General features: G+C 36.0%; 1 protein-coding gene across 2 annotated transcripts in view; it reads right to left on the reverse strand.

Moving 5' to 3' along the window:
- EXOC2 (exocyst complex component 2) overlaps positions 1–23,564 on the reverse strand; it is a 128,255-nt gene that overhangs the window by 68,046 nt on the left and 36,645 nt on the right. For both annotated transcript variants that reach the window (XM_074576069.1, XM_074576068.1), the window contains exons 7-11: positions 15,446–15,526; positions 11,437–11,582; positions 11,250–11,331; positions 10,666–10,768; positions 7,510–7,628 (exon numbers count right to left, since the gene is read on the reverse strand). In XM_074576069.1, coding sequence (XP_074432170.1) covers positions 7,510–7,628; positions 10,666–10,768; positions 11,250–11,331; positions 11,437–11,582; positions 15,446–15,526 — 531 coding nt within the window. The remainder of the gene's footprint in view (positions 1–7,509; positions 7,629–10,665; positions 10,769–11,249; positions 11,332–11,436; positions 11,583–15,445; positions 15,527–23,564) is intronic.

Raw genomic sequence — 23,564 nt, forward strand, 5'->3', positions numbered from 1 at the left:
GCGGCTTTACTTTCATATTTCCAAACTACTACCAAACTGAGTGTAAAAATCGTTCTGCACTATCCATCGTTCCACAGCTCTGCTTGGTTTCTTCCCCCCTCCCCTTGCAGTCTGATAGGCAGAAGTTTCTCATGGGAGTCACACATCTCCCACCTCCCTCGTGTAACCCAGCCTCAGCCACTCCGCAATTCTCGGCGCATCACTTGTGTGACATTCAGCTAAAGCTTTGTACAAAAGCTATGAGTTGACCAGAGGATAATACAGTGCCTGTACTTTTTGTAGTGACGAAGAACATTGTTAACAAGTGACTAACCTCAGTCCGAGTAGTTTTTCAGTGCAATTTTCCATGGTAAGCCAAACATCAGTCATTACACAGGCTGCATGGACATATACAGCGCGTGTATGAGCAACATTAAACTAAAAAAGACCCTATAGATGTGCAACCAGGTGAATACAGTTACTGTATTCTTTCATCCATTATGTATCTTACAGTGAATTTTCTCACAGGCTATCATAGCGAGGGAAGGCTGATCTATAGCCTCCCGACTCTCTGAAGGGGCGGCAGACTTCCTTACCACCCTTAAACACCTTTGAACATTTTTTCCTGTGCACAGCGGGCCCTTGTCCTGTGCTACAGCCTGACCACCCACTGTTGCTTGTTGACCAAACACACTGTGCCTGGAGCCCGCACTGACACAACCAGGATAAGATTCCTTTCAAGGGCAACGCTTTGAGAATTTCAATTTGTCTAGGCAAGAAATTAGGCGAGCAGGAGAAATTATCAAAAAAAAAAATTAACCTGCTCAACAGATGAATGACTGCATTTCATTCTTTTTTTTGGAGTATCTTTTCTTTCTAACCTTACATTTATTAGGAATCTAATATTTTTAAATGATCAAGAAGAAAATGGGTTGTATTTCTAGCAGAGAGATGAGTGTGGAAGATTAAAATTGCTGCACTTTATGGAGAAAAAAGATTTTGGAATGCATTTAAAAATGAATGCTTTTTTAAAATCTTAGGGCTAATCTTAGGTATGCTAAATACATTTATACTAAAAGTATTTTTCCATTTATTACAAAAAGGGTAATTGGGCTGATTATTTCTAGCGGTGTTCTAAGTATTTCACAGCCTAAGGGTATGCCTTATTGTCAGTCCTGCAGGCCAAAAAATACTGAAGCAAGAGCCAAACACTTCAAGTTCAGCACATAAATAAAAACGATGTCATTTTACTAGCACTAGTAAAACGCACCAGTGGACATTAAGATCCTCAGTAACTTTGAAAACAACCCGCTTTTATTTAATTGCCCGAATAAGGACTTAGAAGACTAGAGCAGACACCAAGGTAAAACTGTGGGCACAGAAGAGTTTCACTTTAACTTCAGTAGTACTGATCTTTTCAATTTTGATTTTTTTTATATTTTCAAATATTATTTGAAGTATTATACAAAATAAGAATGCCTCCTACACTTCCGAACATATTCGGGATTTTTAGTAGAATCTGATAACAGCAAAGTTACAGATACAGGTGGTAAAAGGGGAAAACAAATCCAATGTTAGATTTTGTACTGATTAATTTTTATTCTTTTTTTTTTTTGTAATTAATAACCCATTAAGGGTTTGCTTGACATCTGCTGTCAGAAGGGTATTTCTGCTATGGACAGGGGATGTGGTTTAGACATGAAATGGCTCCCAGCTGCAAGAAGTCTTCTTCCAGATGTACAGTAAGCAAAGGCAATGGAAGAGAACCAGCTGCTAGGATAACAAATTGAAAAGGCCCTTTTGACACCAGCCTTGCCGGCCTGTCTGATCTAACAAAGATGGATCATTCATTGCAAGGTGAATAGAATCTCAGTGTGGCACAGAAGAAAGAGCAACACGGTCCAAGCATCCACCTCTCTCCTTCACACTATGCACAGCTGCTGTTACTCTGGCACAGAAAAGCCCTGCATGGTCATGGTTTTGGGGTTTTTTTGTTGTTTTTTCTTTAGTTGATTTTTTTTTTTTTTTTTTTTTTTTTACAAAATCTGGAGAGCTGTGCATCGTATTCTGAGTGCTGCAAAAATTACTTTTTTTCCCAGCAGTAAGAACTACAACAAAAATCACAATGATCGAATTAGCACGTTCCAGTTTCAAGAACTGTGTCCATGTTGGGAACTTTATAGGCTGTATATTATGTATTTTGCAACCCAAAGGGTAGCAGAAAGATCACACTACAACTGTGGTAGTGCTTCCATTTACAGTCTTAGTTTCTAAATTGTATTAACAGATAGCTTAGTTGCAATAATGTTACATAATATCTCAGAAAGACTTGTTAAGAAATTAAGACTTTTTCAGTCAGTTTGACAACAACTGGACGAGAGTCCCTATCTATTTTAGCTCAAAGAATCATGAAACCTACTAAGCCACTATCAAAGTCTAAGCAAATAACCATTGGCCACACAGAAAACAGTCCTAACCTCCATAGCTTCTTTCCCTGATACTCACGTTAAGAATCCCACTGCTTAACTCATTTTGGCTATCTGCCCAGTGCCCCAGGCAAATTTTAAACTAAACCTCATTTATTTACATTTATTTTCATGTCATTTTACGTCATTATATCCCCCATGTTTCCTGTACTCCAATAAGTCTGGGAAGCATAAGCCATGGTGAAAAACTATAATTATGCCCTAATAATCAGGGAACTGACAAGTAAAGTTAAAAATTACGAATATGTAAAATCTTAATTGAAGGAAACCATTTATTATCCAGGTACCAGGTTTGAAAGTCCCAAGACTTCTACGAATCATAAGTTCAAAGTTCAGAAGAAACAATTCAGACTTCAGCCAATGCAAGGCATAAAATACCAGCACAATTCAGTACATCATTCAACTATCTCTTGGTAGAGCTTTAAGAAATACTGTTTTGAGTGAGCACAGTGCTCTTCTATGTTAAGCTTTATATTCATAGCCTTCAAAAGTGCTATTTTTGATGTCTGTTCAGCCTCATGCATCTCCCTCTCTCTATTGTATCTACATACTAAGTAAGAGCAGCAAATTGGCTTTACCTACTTCAGGTCCTTCCAGTGGGCAGCAATCAGATTTATAAAAGGAATCTATCAATGCTTCAGGAAATAACTTCATAACCATTTAAAAAAAGGTTTAAAAAACAATAAAGGAGCACAACTGCACATTCCATTAGAAAAGCAGACAAAAATTCAATTGAAAACATAAGAAGTTAATAAATCCATTTATTTACAAGCATTATCACATCATCAGAGCTAGAGTTCCAAGCCAGTTGCACGTGGGTCCTCTATCTGCAACTGCACCTTTAATGGCAGAATCTCACCATCAGAGAAGCAGAACGGCTTAATGCACGGACACAAGCACAGAAGCTTTACAATTTGGGCATCCCCTGTACTGCCTCATGCATCCACGATGACTTTGGCTCTGCTGTTTGGTCTCTTTATTCTGGCTGCTCATACTTCAGAGTACTTCAGAGCAGGAGAAATTTTGGTCTGCTGTCATACGAGCATATTCTCTCACTCCTTAAAACATGTGGGCTTGGATTCCAACAGTTTCCTATAGTATGAGCATCATCTGCCTGCATTTTTTTTAACCTCACAAATGAGGAAGGTCTGCTATGGCTATACAGAGCAAGAGAGAGATAGGTTAAAGGCGTTTGTGGGTGAGTAACAATAGCCATATCTGAGCATGTAATGAACCAGCTAATGATCAGATTACTGCATCTTTTACGATTAATAATTGTCTGTTAAAATCAAAGGAAACATCCAATGGAATAATTTGCTGTTGATAGTTGCCAGCCTTTAAGCCACACTGCCAAATTAGTTGACAAAGCTTAGCACAGCTTGATATACCTTTTAGTTTTTGGAATAATATTAACCCAAGTTGGATTAACTGAAAAACAGACGTTATTTGAAACACAAAGGACTTCTGCTAACCCCTGAAACAAATTCCAGGAGAGAACTCCAAGACCATTACAGCCCTGTAAACTTGCCACTGTTTCTTCTTTCTGGCTGCATCAGAGATTTTACTATACTATGACACTTTACAGTTCTAGGACATACTTACAACTGCAGATTATTTCTACAAAATGGAGTTAATCTCTAGTAATAGTGAAGCACAGTGGCTTTTTTTAAAAAAAAAAAAACAAACCAATGCTCTTCATGTGATAGCACTACTGAGAGTGAAGGATTCATATTTAGATCAAAAATATATACTTAGATATGAAATTTAAATACACATGTATTTAAATATCTCTCTAATACACAATTTTCTGATAGCACTTTCAAACACCTCAGCATTTGTATTAGCTCACTCCCCTCTTCAACGATACTTAGGAGAGCCTTGAAAGTACAGTTACTAACAAGACAGCAATCGTCAGACAAAGATAAGGAACCTACAGAGGATGTAGAAAAGCAGATTTACTTCTTATCAATATTCGGGATTTGTCCTGACTGTCATTACTAGTGGCCTAGATGAGACAATACATCACTAAATCTCTTAAAGTAGATAGGAAAAGATGCTGTTTCTGTATAAGAAAATGAAGTTATTTCACTTGTAATGACTAAAGGGTCAACCTCCTAATAGCATGGAGATAACTAGAACAATTTCATCCCACTGAGGGTACTCTGTTGGCTTTTCATATCAGTGACTGAATTTGGAGTAAGTTCTTCTTAGAATTCACTTAGATTTGGGGTTTAGCTTGTTTAGCAAATAATGGCAAAGTTAACCTTCCCTTCCTGAATACCTCATGTCCAGCAAATAAATTCTTTGATTAGATTTACTGTTTGACAATCAGCTACAAAAATCCGGTCCAGAACGTCTAATAGAGTTTTCAACAAAGACTTTTCCAGGTAAGAAAAGCAAAGGCTTTCATCTAATTCCATAACCATTTTGTGTAGTAAAATTCACGTATAATGACTTGGGGCACAGCTCTGCATTGAAAACAAATAAAATTGCAAAATACTTTAGCATGAACTCAGTTGAAACTTGAAAAATTGTTCACAAATGCAAAAATATATCCAATCTGCTACTGAGGTTTAAGTTTACTATGCTCAAAAGTTTTGACTCAGTCAGTTTGAACCCACAGATTCAGCAGAAGAACTAAGCTAAAAATAGCCAAAAATTGTTGGTATGTTCAAGGTGGAACTGTAATTGCTGTCTGCTTATTCCAGCACCTACAGTATGAAGAATACTATCTGCTGGAAACAACATCTATTACCCTTGTTGAGAAGGGAAATGTAGAAAAAGATTTAATGCCCTTTACATTAAAGTATCAACCTTATGACCCACCTCTTCCTCCAAATGCTTGATATACAAAATAATCTTTTTTGGAAGCATGTTTTAAGAGTGGAGGACTTCAACGTTTGAAAATGTATTACTACTCTGTTCTAAAAATAGCCTATGAATTTATAAACATATAAACCACGTTTCTGACTTATTTAAGTTGATTAGATTCCTCAAAGTCTTGCATAGCCAATGTGAGTAAAAACCCACACTCTTCCTGTTTGAAAAGCATACATCTCTTAAAGTAGATTAAAAATACATTCCACGTGTCTGATCAGAATCAGCATTGTTCTACTTGGCAATTAATTCCAATTCTTGCAAGTTTTTCCTTCTTCTGTCTGGTGTATGCCAAAATTAAAGATCTATGAGAAGGAAAAACCATGTTCAACAACCTTCCTTTGTCCTAATAGATACTAAGTGGGAAATTCCATCAACTAGGATCAATTCTTGAGTATTTTACAATCTGTACAAAAACTACATTAGTAAGGATCACATAAAAGGCTGGGGAAAGAATATTGAAATTTGATGAGCTCTTTAATGAAAGTGATAAAACATTAGCATGTTTCATATATGCACTAAATATTAACTATTCATACATGCATTAGCGGCCATTCAAGTTATTTAAATTCTCTCTTCTGTGAGCCAAACAAAGCTGCTAACATAATAGCCCCTTGGATATTAAGTCTGACGTAAGAAGATTTGTTGCAAGAAAAACACCAAACAGGTTGAGATTTTCAAGACAAGCCTAGGAATTTAGACACATTTTCCATTCGTTTACTGGAGCGTGCATATCAAAATTATACGACTACTACAACAAAAAAGTCTTCAGCACTTAATATCTTCCTGCCCCTATTTTTCTCACTAAGAAGCCGGGACATGGCTATATAACACTTTGCAAATGAGTGGAGAAAAAGCAAGCTTAGAATTGTTAACCATGGCTGCTTTTAAAAGTGAGTTTTGTTCCTGATAGCTGTATGTTGCAGGGTGGGGTGGTGTATCAGGATTTTGACAAGGAGCGAAGATGGGGAAGTTTTGGAAATGTTCTGAATTTTGACCAAAAGGCTAGGGAATCAACCCGGTGTTCCAGCTGGTCCTACAGCACTCCCCACTGTGTTGTGGAACAAAGATGGTCTGCACATGCTTTAAGCTAAAACTTACTGACATCACTGTCATGTGCGATGCACCCTGTGAACTCTATACCCGATGTCGTAACCTCTGCTAAAGAGAGTTTAAGCCTCCTGCAGCAATTTTACAGCACACTTCTGCAGCAGTTCCAACTCAGTAAAATTTCTGTGGTTTCTCAGAAGAGAACACGTTATTTGGTTTGGGATACACATGCACTACAGTAAACACGGGCATTCCCTATAAGGTGAGAGAGCCAGATTCCAGTATGCCTACTCATTTCAGAAATAGCAAACTTGGTAAGACTTCTTGAGAAACAAGGCACTACTTGCCATTTTCTAATTTAAAAATCCAGTTTTCAGATTTTACTACTAGAAATGCCAGGCCAATAGTGTCCCACTTACTCCCTTTTGAAAATACACTGATGTGATCGGTAATGTTAACTGATAGTTAAATTGCTGCCGCACCTGAAAACGATACCTATGAGCACACATTTCTTTGAGGAGCAACGCTGGCAAAGACAAAGACAGAATACAACTAAATATTCATGCTGGTCTTAATATAACATTGTCTAAATATCTTATCCAACTCACAGGTCTGTGCCTGAACAGTGTAATCTGAATTTTGAAACAAACAAAGAACAAGAAAACACCATATTGTCATTCTCTGCACATCAAGAAATTACACAGTATCCCACTATGGCCCAATGCCCTGCATATCCATATACTAAGAGCATATCTTGTGACAAAGAAATCTAACTGGCAGATTCAGAAAACAATCCAAACTTCACGTGACCTCAAAGAAGTATTTCAAGAGGATAGTAAACTTCAGACAAATGATTGAAATTTAATGCTTTTCCCATGTGAAGAGCTTAAAAGTTATAAATTAAACAAAAAGAAAACTCCAACTGCTGTTTTGTTTTTATAATAGAATACAGAAAAAAAATGCAAGTCAGTATGCAACTTTGTAAAAAGCTATCAAAGTTGATGGGAAAAAACCCAAATATCATTTGTACACCAAAACTTGTCAAATAAAAGGCGATGCCAAAATTCCTAAGTGTCAAACATATATATATATATATAAAACAAAAATATATCCTTGCCTTTTTGTTCTTTAACATAGCTCTCCTTACAGTTGTGCATGAGCTGCAGAATCCACTGATGTTGAGCACCAATGCACTGCCAAGCAGGGTCCCCAGGCGCATGAAGATCAGAAAGATATCTGTAAAACCCAGTCCAAAAATCACAGCTCTGACTTGACACACTGAAGGACTCATTAAAATAGACCAAAGATGTACCAATACTTTTTTTTTTAACGTAATTTAAAAAATTCAAGAATAGTTGCATTCAAACCCAATGCAAACAACCTTTGCATTCTCCCTTCCTCATTTAGTGAAGCAAAATTCCATCAAAAAAAACCTGGTAGAAATGCACAAAACCATATATATTTAATATCACATTAATACGTATTTTCAGTTGTGCCTCTAGTAAAGTACTTGGGAAACCAAGCTCTTTATCTGCCAAGGTTGCAGTTCAGTGTTTCATGTTTCACTTGGAATCAGTGATGACATCTCAAGCACATAAAGTATGGTGGTTTTTTTTCCCCACTTTATATGTCCTGATTGTATCATCATGTAACCTTAACAAGCAAGTACAGGAGGAATTAATTTTTGGTGGCTCATTAATTTTAGCACATGCATGCACAAACAAATGTAAACCAAGCTCCTGGTAGGGGTTTCCTGTTTTGTTTTTATGGGCTTTTTAGTTTTGTTGTTAAGGGGTTTTTTTTTTGTAATAGGATGTGCACACACAATCTGGGGAAAAAAAAAGGGCGGGCAGATAAAGAAAAGAACTGGGGCTTCTACAACACGGAAGCAAAACACCCTCTGTCTTTGGGGGAGAGAGAAGCCAGCTGTTGTTGATTTCAAAGAGAACACATAACATAGTCTAACATATGACATTCCAGACTATCTGACTACAGTACTTTCAAAACAGTATTTTCAAAAAGCAGTAGCTGCTCTACTATTTAATGCGCTCCATTACATTCTGCATTAATGAGACTCAGGACAGATTCAAAAATTCAAGATGCTCAAGGTGAAGTACTCTGACTTATTATCTTAAGCAGTGCAGGGAATGTCTAACTCCTTCACAAAAGCTGTATTAATACAATACTAACTAATGTTAAATAGGACCGTGTTGCAAAATTCCATCTTCTTTGAGAACTGTCTGCAGTGCTTTAACAAAAAATAAACTGTCAAAGTAGGATTGGTTGGATGGATGAGAACATTACACAACCAACCATTTTGACAGAGTGACATTTATAAATTATGAGCTCAAGTCCCTTCTCAGTGTTCAGGGGGACTTAAGTCTTTGCTTAGACTCAAAATAAAAACAATTAGCGCTAGTCTTGGAAAAAATACATCTACTTGGCTGTTAAGTGATATGGTAAGCTGTTCCTGAACAGTATAAAATTTGCAGTGTAAATACCATAATAAAGTGAGAGGAAAATATGAATTGAAGCTGAATTACAAAGATAAACATTGAATATCTGAGGGGGAAAACCACAGTATTACAGGTCTTGCTCAGCCTTAGACATTGGAGACATACAAAACAAACATACCAAGGAACCTCATACAAATAGCAGATTTTATGCAAATAATTTTACAAATAGCAGATTTTATGCAAATAATTTTGCAATTAGGATTTTGTTAATTTCCTCTCAGCTGAAGTGCTCTGAAGAAAGCTTTCTTCACACCTTGCCTCCAGAAAATTTACACTAGTATAACCACATTAGCATACCTAGAGGAGCGAAACTAATTTAATCACTGTCTATGCTGGGATTCTGTTAATCCATTAGAACTAAATTATTCCACATTTGTCCACTCCCTCCTCTCCTTCATTATACTCTTCTACATGCAAAATACATTTGGTAGTTACACTAACACAATCTGCTTTAACTTAGGCTGGAATATTTTTAAAGATTCAATACTTCAAAGTAAGGCACTAGAGAAAAACTAAAAAAAAAAAAAACAAAACCAAACCAAAAAACCACCACCAAAAAAACCACAACCCAGAATCAAAACCATATACAATTCTGATGCTTCCAAAGAATCCTTGGAAGAGGTCATAAGATTTGGCTTAGATAAAGAAGCTGCTCTTTAAGGTTTTGAAGACTGATGTAGAAAGGAAACAGTAGTGCCTTCTTCAGAGACAAAAAATGCTTAATTACTCACCTTAAAATGCAATTCCAGTAAACAGGCAATATTTATCTAGCACCCCTAAGAAGGAGAAGCACTCTACGTAAATGTACACTGGTCATTGTCCTCATAAACTAACATAACATAAAGGGACCTAAGATACCAATAACCCACTTTGTCCTGTGCAGCTGGGCCTGGTGAGCATACAAAACATTGAAGACCTCACGCAGGTATCAGAATTTTAAGAATGCTTCTCACACAGCCCATTTGGTCCACATCTTTTAAGATAACTGAAAAAAAATCACCGAGAATGTCAAGCCACGCTAGTAACGTCCAAAACTCAAAAGCTTTCTATGTAAAGCCATCAAATGTTCCAGAGGACTCTAAAATTTGGCTCCAATGACTGTGAAACAGGTTCAGGTCTACCAGTAGAAGAAGGTCCAACCAACTCATGTCAGTATGCCTACAACAGACTTCGACATCAACTTTGTGAACGACAGAAAATCTAGGAATTTCAATGAAAACTGGGGAACTGGTTCGTGTTCATGAAATATAAAGGAACTACATTATTTAAATTGAGTAATGAAAGAGCCAAACCTAAATTGAAATGACAGTTTGGATTAAAACTTCTATATTATCTGACTTAGGATAATTCTATTTCAACAGCCAGTCAACCTGAAGTGTAAGACAAGTTAACAAGGAATCTATTTTGAGATCTGCAACCTGTGAGTGATCATTTCAGACATAGCTTGCAATACGATGGTTTGCAGGAAGCAACAGAATCTAAACATGCCTTAAAGATTTTAAAAAATTAAATTCAATCTCAATTATCCTTCGTTAAACTGCTCTCATTCAAGAGCTGTTTTTCAGTCATTAAAAATAATCAAGAAACAACCCATTGCCATTATTCATATAATCCTAAAAATCTCAAAATACCCTACTTACAGTTTTAAAATCAGTATATAAACCATAGTGCAAAGAGTCACTGCCCTATTTAGGAAACAGATTTAAATACACATCTAGACACCGTATGTCTGGTGAAGACACTAGTCAAGTGATTACCTTATATAACGTTTCTGATCATGCAATGTTGATGGAGTTTCAAGCAGTTTATCCAACAGAAGTTCTCTTAAAGCTTCAATTCTGGTTTCAACTTCAGCATAATCTAGGAGGAGGGAGAGGAAATAAATTTATGTGTGCCTTTGGCAGTGGTATGACCTGAAAATTATGTTATTTTTCTAGGACATCAGACATTTCTGGAGTTAATGTGGAAATCAATATAAATCATTTTCTAACAAGCCACATCTTAAAATTTTGTATACAACAGTTCTACAAAAACAGAAACTTGGACTTTGAAACCTTTCCAACAATATGCCAGTGAGTCACATTTTAATTACTGTAACCTTTTTTAATGTCCAGTAACACCAAGCCTTAATAAATAAAATTTGCATTGATTTCACATTTTGTAGTATACACCTCACTCAGAAGACTTGCCAGAAATATTGCTTACAGTAATTGCTTCCTATAAATCCATAATTTTTACGGATTAAAATTCATTTAAAACCCACATAAAGCTCTTTAGACTACTATGCGCTTCTTAGTCTTTAAGTTAAAATAAAAAGCAAATAAAAGAAACCATATCTTACATTTTTTGAATACTTGAACCTCTGTCTTTCCAAAGAGTGATTTGGCTTTTTCATAGTCATTAATAACCACATCATAATCGCCCTTAAAAAAAACAAACACACACAAACAAACAACAAACATTTATATTTGTCAAGAAAAAGGTAACAAACTCTCAGGAAACAGAAAAGCATTTTTAAAGGATTATACCTTCTGGATATTTCTTTCAATATTCAAGGGAAGGTTGAAAAGAAATTTAAAACGCTGAAGAACATTAAGTGCATTTCTTGTTGAATCGGCTTTGTCCTTGCGACCCAGCACTTCCTGGAATAAGGTATCTGCTGTGTTACTGGCTCCTATTTTAAAAAGGATGAATATAAGAAAAAGTGAAGTAAGTAATCAGTTTGAATGACATACAGATTTTCCCCATTTTAATGAGTCATTCAAGTTTTTTTAGAGCAAATGAGTAATTATTGCTCAATTTTTATACTTTCTTGTTCAACTGTGTTAACATTTTACAACTGACGAAATACAATTTCAAAGTGAATCACTTAGCATTTTAATGTGGTAAGACCCCTGCACAATTAAAAACAATCACTCTTTCCTATTTCAAACGCTTAACTGTGCTGTAGATATTTTATAGTTTGCTTTGGCTCCCAATCTACATTTTACAACTAAATTATGCATCTCAGGATATGGAAAAAGTCATAGAAAGTTTTCTTTTAAGAAAAGTATAATTTCATTATGTTAATTAGTGTCATAGCTTTAAGAGTTATCACTGGGTTTTGCAACCAAATTTGTTGCGTTTCCAAATTAAGTTTTAAAAATTATTAACAATATTTGATATTTAAGTGAGTAACTTAAAAGTACCAATGATTAAGTCAAAGACAATGGTATGGCTGAAAAACGGCTAACTAGCTCGTCACTGTAACAGAACGAATACAAATTGTCTTCACATTGCATTAAAAGTCTTACTGCCTTCACTGCATACAGGACCAAGCCTTGGTCAACAATTTCATGCAATTAAGTTTCTATACCATCAGTGAACATTCTTGAATAAATACATTAAATATAGCCTTAAACCCTTTTCTATACAGACTAAAAAGCATTCTTTTTTGTAATAAGGATAATTTCCTAACACAGAATAATAGAATTTAATTTATAACAGGGAAGATTTACATTGCATGCTAATATTTGCATTTTTCAACTTGTGACTTATTTTTAATTAACAAAAAAAAAAAAAAGTAGGATTGTTTTAGCTTTTCTGATCCTTGCGTGTAGAAGTTTCTACATTATCTGGTCTAGTGACTATACTTTAAGCAAAGATGAAAAAAAATTACATCAGTCTCACTGGGTGGCTTGCATGCCATTTTCTCTAGCAAACACTGTGGGTGGCCTGCTCATGTTAAAAGTAGTCTTTGTAAAATAATTGTTATATCTAAATAATGTTTAAACTTTGTTGAAATTTTGAAGCCTTGATGTAAAAAAAGTTTTGTCAGGATAGCTATTTCTACCATATACTATTTAGCATAGAATACTTTAATCCATTAAGGAGAAATACACAATGAAAACAGCTAGCTGCACGTTTAAATACAGACCACTGATAAAGTATGATTTTTCTCTTGAGGTTATAATAAATGCTTGTTTTGTAAATCCTTCCAGTAAGTAACATTTGTTTTGTTTGAATTCATATGTTTCTCATCCATTCTTTTAACAGCCAAGAAGCAATGTACTGTATCTGGGAATTAAAGTTATAGTCACAAAGCATTTTTTTGAATTCAGTACAAGTGTTTTTAAAAGGTAATTGACAACTGCAGGAATAGCACAGTGATTTCCACCTTTAGATTAAAGCTACACGTCTTCATCTCTTTATGAATTAATTTGCTGTAGAAATCCTCAATTCAAGTAAATTATTTTACTTTTTTCTATTGGCACTTTCTGTTTTACATAGAAAATGAAATATATAAATTTACTTATTAGTATCTTAATGAAATTCAATACTTCATGCAAAACAGGTCTGCCTTTTTAGACTTAAAAAGTATTGTAAAATTTCTTCCCTCCTCACCCTTCCAAATCCTTTCTACATTAACAATCTTTATCTCTTGGTTACTGACAAATAATCTAAACATAAATAATAAAGTTTCAGATAAAGATTCAGGTCCTATATTGACTAACTATGTTTTCAAAACAGATGATTCATCTACTGTGTACTTCAAAATGAAGCTGTAGTTATCCAACAGTTGTCTTTCATAGAGCCTGACAAAAACACCACATAACAGAATTTGATCAACCTCCTTGAAGATACAATTCTTCCTGAAATTCATTATAGCACACCATACGTTTCTATAAATATATTTAATAGCTTGTTTAGTAATTAAATTTAGCAAAAACTCCAGACATTTATAATTCCGCCTATAACACCAGACTGTGCTTCTGCTATCCCATGCCACTTGAATCCAATAATTCAGCACACTCTTGACACACATTCAGATGCTGTGGAAAACATCCTTATTCTTAAAGGAGTTTGTAATCAAGCTCACAACACCAGTTATCTCTCAAAACATGCAGTCCATAAAATGTAAAATTCGACTAAAGATTTGAAGCCATTTTTGAAAGCAGGTCCTGTTACTCATGGATTATGGAAGCTTTCCAATGGTCAGTCAAGAAACAAAGCTTTGATCCTAAACTACTTTGCATAATGTTATTTACTCTTTTTAAATCCTTGTATTCCTACTTCCCTGCCTCCCACCCATCATGACTTGCAAAGCATCGGGAAGAAAAGCAGCCAATTCTTTTCACAGCGGAGCCAAACTTAATACCACTCTGAAGTGCCTGGCACAAGTTCCTCTACAGATCCAGCTTGAAAAAGACAGCCTGCATTATCTGCATACAGATTTCAGCCACCATTTATCAAATGAAACAGCGATTCTATATTATAGATATATTTGTCTCATATCAGTGTGTGTAGGAAAATGTCACAGACCTAAATTTTTGCTATTTTATTTTAAAAAAATCTGTGACACAATTTTGGCAAAGGGAAAGTGTTCTCCAGTGAATCTGTGCTTGGTGCATGACATGGCATAAATACAGAGCCCAGAGCATTAAGCACTGCACTGGCAAATTTCAGCACATGCTATTTTCTATTTTCTCCTACCTTATATATGTATCAAATATTCTACACACTATAGTCTTTATAAGTGAGCACATGAGGTTTTTTGTGTTTGGTCTGTTTTTTTTGTGATTTTTGGGGGTTTTTTTGAGTTATTTTGCATCGCAGGGAACAAGATGGGGGAATAACAACATTCAAACTACACCTTTATTATGAGCATTAACGAATCTCTACTGAAAAGAGCTAGAGCTGTTCACAAACCCCCCGCTTTCTTTGTGCTCCCCACACAAACACGCATACAGTCACTGCTTTCTTCATACAAGAGAAGAAAAACAGTGAACTTCCATGTCACTTTCTTGATTTCATAAAACACACTCAGACTTTCCAGCACTGAGTCAGCTATCTGCATGTCATTCCTGCTTATTGATACAGCACTAAGGGAAACATCCCTTCCTCTGTGAAAAAAATCACAATGAAACAAAGTAAAATTATCTTGGCAGAAGTCCCAGAATTAAAAAAAGTAACTTTTTTTGATCTGATGAAACACATACCAAACTGCAGTAAATTCAAGCCATCTCAATGCAATCCTACAGCTAGTACAGAGAAACAGAAAAGAAAGTACTGACAGCTTTTCAAAGTTTCTAAAAAGAGCGCTTATTCCAAGTAGTCTAAACGGCAGCACATTATGTGAAAAAGATTCTGTTAATAGACCTTGTCATTACAAACAGTTTGTATTTGGTTTTTTCCTCTTTTCCTCAAAATTCTTACAAACCTGGTATTTAGCTTTGCTCGTCCTTCTACAGTTTTGCCTATCCATATAGCTCCTGTTATCTTTGTACGCTTAAAATTGAGACGGCACCAGAATTCATCTACTTCAGAACTCCTTTATTTTGACATTTATTCTCTTTGTTATCACAAGCACCACTAAAAGTCATGTCAAAAGCTGCCACTCATTTCAAACAGTGCACCCAAAAATCAATAACATCAAATAGGAAACGGTAAGAGAGACTGTACTGTTTTCTACTTTCTACCATATTCCTAGGAATATAGTAAAGCTTGTTAGAAAGTCCAAAGTCCATAAATAGTTGCTGCTGGAAGGACAAAACTTACTGTTCAGTACATTCTCCAGTTTTTGCGTCATGGATCCTTCTACTTTTTCCGTTCCATCCGCTTCCAGTTTTTGATGGATTGCTGGAATAAAGTGTCTAGTTAAAATGCAGAACATTTTAATAGGTGGGAATATATTACATCAAAGTGACACTTTTAAACATTTTTAAAATTAAAAATAAAGTGTTATTTTTCTTGTTAGACATAAAAAATACAAACATGCTTCATGGCAGCCGAGTCTAGTGGAGGACAGGGCTTAGAGCCAGAAATTGCAGAATTTTAACCATTACTTTGACACAAACTTGTATCTTCTTGAACACGACAGTAACGCTCAAGGAAAAAAAAAAAACAGTGGAGAGAATAGTCCCAATTAGCTATCTTGCAGTACAAGTGTTAGTTCAATTTAGTATTTTGAAAAATATAATTCAAGGACAAAATACTCTTGCTTTGTGGGGCAAAACTTTTAAAACTTTTACACCAATCTCACAAAAAAGGAATTACCAGTAATTAAAGGACAGAAAGAGAGTCATGGGGCATTTGGATGACCCCAAAATCAAGTGCTAGAACACTCCCCCACCAGTTATTTTCATCTATAAAAATGCACTCTCAAACACCATGACCTAAGTGTATCTTGTAGCAACACACTGCATTAACCATTACATAGAAGGATTGCGGTGCTTTTGCTCAAAACCACATGAAAGCAGAGGAGAGTTTCCTTTTTTTTTTTTTTTTTTTTTTTAAGATGCTATTTTTTCCTGTCCTAAAATGCCAAAAGCCCCAATTCTTCTTTCCACATGGCATCACTACTGGATGTGGAAATACGTAGTATCAGAATTAATTTGTTATTTTATTATAATTTCTTTTTCAGGACAGGAGAGATTTACCAGTATAACCTGACTACACACTGTCACTCTGGAAATACAAACAGTGAATGGAATGCAGATACTCCTTTCTTCTACTTCCCCTCTCTTACACTACCTTCCTTCCCTCTTTCTCTCTGTTCAGAACAACCGGCAGAAATAATTTTTTAGTTATTTTTTTTAAAGTAGTATTCTTGTATATATGCATATATAGTACATTTTCCTTTTAAATTTTTTATCTGTTAACATATGTAAAATCCTCTCTATCAAATAGCCATCAGTTCCTGTTGCTTTAGATAAAATTAAGGCTTCTAAAAAATCTCCCATTTGCTTCTTGTTGGTTCTCAGCAGAATGAGGTGAAGCTAAGCTACCCTTGGAAACAGCGACGCTCTGTGCTTTCATGAAAGAAAGTAACCATATATTTTAGTTCAGAACACAAATACAGTTCTGAAACCAATCTCCCAATTTTCTTGCTTTGGTTTACATGGCAGAGCAATCCGAGTTCCTCAACTGGATTCTTTTAAGATGAAACCATACTAGAAGATGCACTCCATGAGTATACCTAGCATGCTCCAGCAGATACCAGGAATTCCAATCCACTGGGTGATGCTCGAGCTAGTCTGAAGTACCACCCCAAACTACCTATGATGTGCACACCAATATGTCATTGCCAGCTGTTTTCTTCTACAGCGCCATCCGTACTTGCCCAGGCTACATAGATGCAGGTTAAAAAGGAAAACCAAACACAGGCAGAAGCTACCTTTAGTAAGGGAACGCTGTGGCCTTGGTCCTACTGTAAACAGTGAGAGAGGGTGGCTAGGCTGAAACAGGATAGTCCTTGACAGTCTCCAGCCTCCTTCAAAGGAGGAATTTTTATTGGGGGGGGGAGGGGAGAGGGAGAAAATTCCATTAATCTCAAACATTTGAATTTGACCCATAAAATGGATCCTACGCAAAGAATTTCAGTAAGCTTTGCTTTCTTGAAAGTGCAAGAGCACCTCTTTATTTTTGGTATTAAAATCATTAGTGGAAGAAAAATATCTAATTTAAAGACACCATACTTCTTAAGACAATCAACACTTAAATGAAATTAAGTGAAACTAACAGATTCTTGCATGTTTTAAGGAAGTGAGATCTATCTTGAAAGATGGTGTATTTTTAACTGTAGCACATATTTTATATACGACATGGGCGCCGCTCTACCTATGAGAACGTCACTACAATTTTGCAACAAAAACAAAGGTTCTAATGATACTATTTCCTTTATATACATCAGTTCTGGCCATGTGCAGCAAATCACATTACTGCAATTAACGTTAGAATCTGAAAGGCAAATTCATCAGAACAGCAACTGCAATATAAGCGGATATTTTAAAATCAAATGGTGCAAACACTATTGGAAACACATGAAAGTGTAATGATTTGAATTTAAATATTTTTCAGTCACTCTATGAAGCATGTTTTTGAAGTGTATTTTTAAATGCATGTGGATTTAAAAAGTAACTTCTATATTGCGCCAAAGATTTTAAACATGTAGTATTTTGAAACAATTACATAGCATTAATTGCTGACCAATTAATTATAATGTTACTTCTGAAGGGGACACACCTCAGAATTTCCAAAACTGAACTCAACTTCTATCAAACCCAGCTTTTGCTGCAAATATATGCACAACACGGTGAAGACTTCCTTTAATATAGAGATCAAGAAGTTTTGAAAGAGCATGATTTACCATATTACCACTTTCAAAAGTGTCATGAACTATAGTTTTTTTAATTCTGAAGGCAGCTTATTTAGAAATTGTATCATGATCATTAACCAGTTCCTAAAATTTTTAAAAGACATCTTCTCCAAAGCCGTTCTCTTTCTCATCTCCTTTAGATAAGAATATACCATACCAACACTATTCCCTCCTCTTCCTTTTGGAAGATGGAAGATAACATTTTTCACACTGGTAGCATTTAAAGTGAGCAGCTTGGCATAAAGTATTTGAGATTCTTAGTTTGAAAACAGTAGTATTGTAAACCCAGAAGAATGATCCTATTAAGCCATTTCATAGGCATGTTCAGACAGAGAAAAAGGTGCCAATGTGGAAAAAATAAAAAAAGGTATTAACTTCCAGAAAGGTGTAAAGCACCGTGGAATACAGATAAAGGCATATTAAACATATGTAACAGGTAGCTTAAAACAGAAGGGATTTTTGGACCGCTGTCTGAAAAAGTAAAGACCTACCTAGGTTACTCTGTATACACAAAAGAGGATTTGCTCTATTTCCTTGTACATGTTTAATGTGCTGCTTTGTTTGTGTACTGAAGCTATTTTTACACATTATATTCAGATTTAGCAGTACAGATTTAGCAGTAAGTGCATTCATAGGTATACCAAAGTGGTGTTATATGAAAAAAAAATATTTTAAGCTTTCATAGAGAAAAATGTTATGAAAAATGCTTTATCAGAAAGTCTGAGCTTACTTTGCATCAACCAATTTTAAAACAGCTAAGTATACATTCCTTCCATGGGGACCAGACAAAAAGAAGTTTAGACAAGCAAAACTATATGCAGTCAAGAGAAATATCTGTAGACCTAATCAGATCGGAAAGCATCTAGATAGACTCAAGTTATTCTTTTACCTTAGAGTCCTAAACCCATGTAACAGTGGGCTGGTGCTCTCTGGGACAGTCCCCACTCTCTTACACCCATATGCTTCTTCTTGCTGGATCTAGCAATCACACAGCTGCAGGGCAGCCGTAGTGAGAGGATTTGGTGGAAAACTAACTCAGTATAGGAGACTATTTTTTATTGATCAATGAGCTTGTCTAAACCTTGCCCCAGCTGCACCCACTGCAACACAAGGGAAGAGGAAGGAGCACATGGCCAAGGGCAGGTGGAAAGCTGGCCAACACCTCTCACAGCAGTTTACATTAACTTCAAATGCAACTTCATACCCTCAACTCATCACTGCCCACAGTAAGAAGAGCAAGGTGAAAATTTTAGGTCTCTGAAGGCCTGAAGTAACGGATGGATGGGATTTTTATTTTTTTTATTGCCAGCTACCCTGGACTTACCCAATAAGTTTAAGCCTTTTCTCAATCATGATGATGTAACTTTTGCCTTTTTAAGAGTTGCATTAAGATAATAAGTGCTCTGCTACAGAAATTGATCGTAGACATTGCATGGAGAGGAAGCATCCCCCTGGGACTAAACTACCTACCACCACTCACTTGCTTCACTGGCACTCCTTTGTCAGGTCATCTCTCTCTCAGAATAGACTGCTCATTGCAATGTTCCCCTTGTTATCTAGCGCTGCAAGATCGGAGCACAAGTTTTCAACAAGCAAACAAATCAGCATGCCTATTTTTTTTTCATTGTCCATACATGAGACGGTCCATACACGTAAGGACAAAGTATGTAGCAAACATAGTGCGACTGCTTCTTATTCAGCTTTCATGTACAAGCGCAGCATAAAGATACCTCAAGCCTTCAGACATGAGCATCCACTTGGAAAGCTAGACAGTGAGCCTCGAGCACATCAGCTCTTTCTTCATGACTTCTTGGAGGCATGATCTTAATTCTTACAGTTAAATAATCTAACTTGCATCTACTGTGGGGCACATACATGCATGTAAACTGTTACTCTGAAGTGACTGATTTGCTGTTAGATACATGTCCGATACATGCAGCATCTTAGTTTATCCTTGCCAGCTTATTCCCATGACCCCGTTCTTTCTTAACCTCTGTGAATGACCGTATTGAAAATTACTAGCTATAATAGCAGGCTGCTCTTACCCTGCAAAGACTATATTCTATCACTTGATGCGGGATAAGGAAGATAACGTTAATAGACACATGCCACACAGAACACTCAACACAGAGCCATTCTAGCCATTTCAAGTCAGCTGCATAACATCTCAGTAGTAATCATATGTTTGAATTTGATTTACTCAAGTCCAAATGTTTAATAAAAATTACTATTAATTGGGAAAAATGTATATAAGACCAAAGTAAGGCAAAAATGTGAATTAGATATGTTACAAAAGAGGAATGCGGCAACAGCACAGCCTCAAATAACAGTCTGATGCTGTACTACCTAGCAAAACCAGTCATGGACTAGCATTTCACTGGACAAATAGACCAAAAAACAAAAGAGAGTGAACTGAGGTAAGAGCTAGCAATGTAAAACCACTTCAAAATTAGTCAGTCACTAGTTTAGCTTGCAAACAGAATCACTAATGAAAAATTAAAGACAATACACACTCTCTTTAAATTCAAACATGACATAATTTCTCAAAAGCCAAAGGCAAAGGGACGCTTATATGACAGACAAGCATCAGTTTTTAGTTTCTCAAATTCCCAGTCTGACTCAGAAGTGAACACAGATCCAGTGGTTTCTTTTGTTTTAGTTTCAGATATAATTAATTTAACAGACATAATGGCAAGAGAATATGCTTATTCGTACTGAATCAGATCCTGGATCACCAACGTGCTCATTCTAGAATGGGCATTTGGGGATGAATCGTAAAAATACTCTATAGGAATTTAAAAAACCAAACACACACCCAAACCCCCAGGCATTGACCAGATATAGGATAATTTCAGCCAGGTAAACATTATCTTAGCTTACGTATTAAGTAAGGTATTAGACAAAAGGAGAACTACAGTCCAAGTCCCTCATCATAGTGGCATTCCGACAGGCCACATATTTGAACGGGACTGGAAAGGAAAAAAGGGAATAGTGCTGTAAGAGCCAGCAGTGCTTCTTTTTTATATGATTTTCAGAAAAAAAAAAAAAATCTATACAAAGTTGTAAATGCACAAGAAGAACTGTTGACGTGACAAACTAGAGCAAATCTAAATCTCAAATTTGTTCAACATACCCATCTTTCAAAGACAACACAGCATCTTCTTTACTTGCCAATACAGATGCCATACTTACATGTTTTGCCTAATTGAGCGACTGAAGTGGTCACTTCCCTATTTTTTTTCCTTTCACTTAAATAAAAAGAAACTCTGCAGCCTAAAGCTCTTTGTAAAGAGCACTTACGAAAAAGCACATTCGAAGTAAATTAATTTGCAGATTTTCCAAAGACTTCTGTGCAGGACACGACTTGTTCATGACAATAAAACTTGGCTTGTCTACAAGCATATAAACAGCGGCCCCTTTTAGGAATGCGACTTTCTAGGTTGCCATTAGAATTATGGGAAATAAATCAGCTGAACTCCCCGGTTGTTGATAAGTGGGTCAAGTTGAGGTGAGCCCAGTTCCCCTCAGCTCAGCTTACAGCTCTCTTCAGCTGACGACACAAACTTCCTGCTGAACATCTCCTCTGCAGCAAAGTCACTGTCAAACTGTCAGCCAAGCTGACGGGCAGAGAGACACCAGGATCTGATAAGGCAATTCTGTTTTCCAAGAAATTAAACCAAACAAGCAAGGGTTCGGGCCTATCTGACCTCTTATTTTCTTAGTAAACGGTTTCTAAATCACAAAATGCAATAAGCATCTCAGGATAGCTCTTTATGGTTTTCACTGCTTACTTGTGAAAATATTAATACTCATTTAAATGTGTAATACAGTCTGATGGCACACTTAAGATCAGGCTGATCCCAGCTAATGAAAAAAGCTGCACCAAATTCAGGGTTTCCCAGATCAAGTCCATGTATTTGAAACAAACATTGTTAAATGCGTATGAGTTAAAAAAGCAGGTATAAACAGATGTGCAACTAAATAAATACGAAGTACCTGGTAAACCAAGTGTATTCCTTTTAAAGTGAGCCTCCTACAAAAAGCACCAATTTAGGGAGACCTAAGAGAAATAACTGTATGCAGATAGGTCCTCTACAACAACGGAACGGACCTGCAGTTTATAAAGCATAACTATTGGGGTTGGAAGTTGTGTTCTAGGATATCTGAAGGGGAAAATTGAGAGTCTAAATTTTTGCCCATCAACAAAAATGTATCTTCAGAAAATGCATTAGAGTGTAGAAATCTTCCCAAAGGAAGTGAGAAAAGAAAAAAAAAATCCAAAACAAAATGAAGCAGCTCCGGAAATTTAAATAATATTCGAAGACAGACTAGATGTATTCAATAATGATTTTCCCTTGAGTCCCCTTTCTCGAGTCACTTTTCATCTGTGACAGTTGTACGCTCAGCATCAAATAATAAATGTTTGCAGAAACAAGGCTATGTCCCTAAGAGTTTGTGCTGAAACTATCTTTCAGCTTTCAAATATAAACTATTCTCTTCATGTAGCTTTGTTTAAATGCATACAAATTCTAGTTGCACCTTTTTCAAGGACAAAATAAGACGCACAAATTCACCCTGACATGTGTGAAGGCAGAAAAGTGCCATTATATCACCTTGCACAAACACTGTATAGCCAGAGTATAGTAGGATTTTTTGTTTCATCTTCTTCTGTTAAAGAGCTTGAATTTCGTAATTGCATGCCTAAGAATTATTGGTGGTTTTATTTGCCTGAGGTTTTTTTGTTTGGTTTGGTTTTATTGTTTGGTGGTTTTGTTCTTTTTTTTTTTGTTTGTTTCGTTTTTATTAAATTTTGCATCTGAGCTGTGTTTCTAGAAAATGCTAATAATGCTTTCACTTAATTCTTGTCATCTTTCTTTCAAGAAAACTGTAGTGATCAAATATTCTGGAGAAAAGTTTTGACATCTGGCAGGAGGGCTGCATGATGGCATCAAAGATCCCCTTTTTTCTTGCTGCTACTGGAGGCCTCTCCGCATCAAACTTTGCTGTTGATTGTACCTATCGCAGGTTCAAGTCTTTCAAAAGTTATGCAATTTTTCCAGCTACAATCCCTCAAAAATATTCTGCATAAGGAGGAAGAAAGGGCAAATGAGCAGTTCTGCATTACAAAGCTGAAATTCATATGCAATAAGGGGCTTTTTTTTGACTGAAAAGAATTCAAAACACTTCTGGCCTATGCATTTAATAGGAAATTTCAAGAGGGAAATGCATATTAAAATGCTACAGAAGGCTGCTGTGACCTGCACTGCATCCTCATGAAGAATTCGTTTTCATAATTTAAAAACTAAATATTTCATTGGTAATTCCCCTGAACTCCAGTGTTACAGCTTTAAATTTCTAAGAGATTTAGACCTCAAGTCTCTAATTTTCTTCTACACCAGCAGCAAGGCCGTTCTTTCTTAGTACTGTTTTAATTCACTGTTTATAATAACACAAGCTACAAGTCTGCTTCTTTTTGAACACTTAAGGGGGATCACTGGGAGGAAGACAAAACCGAGCCAT

Source organism: Larus michahellis, chromosome 2, assembly GCF_964199755.1.
Source record: "Larus michahellis chromosome 2, bLarMic1.1, whole genome shotgun sequence".
Classification (NCBI taxonomy): Eukaryota; Metazoa; Chordata; class Aves; order Charadriiformes; family Laridae; genus Larus; species Larus michahellis.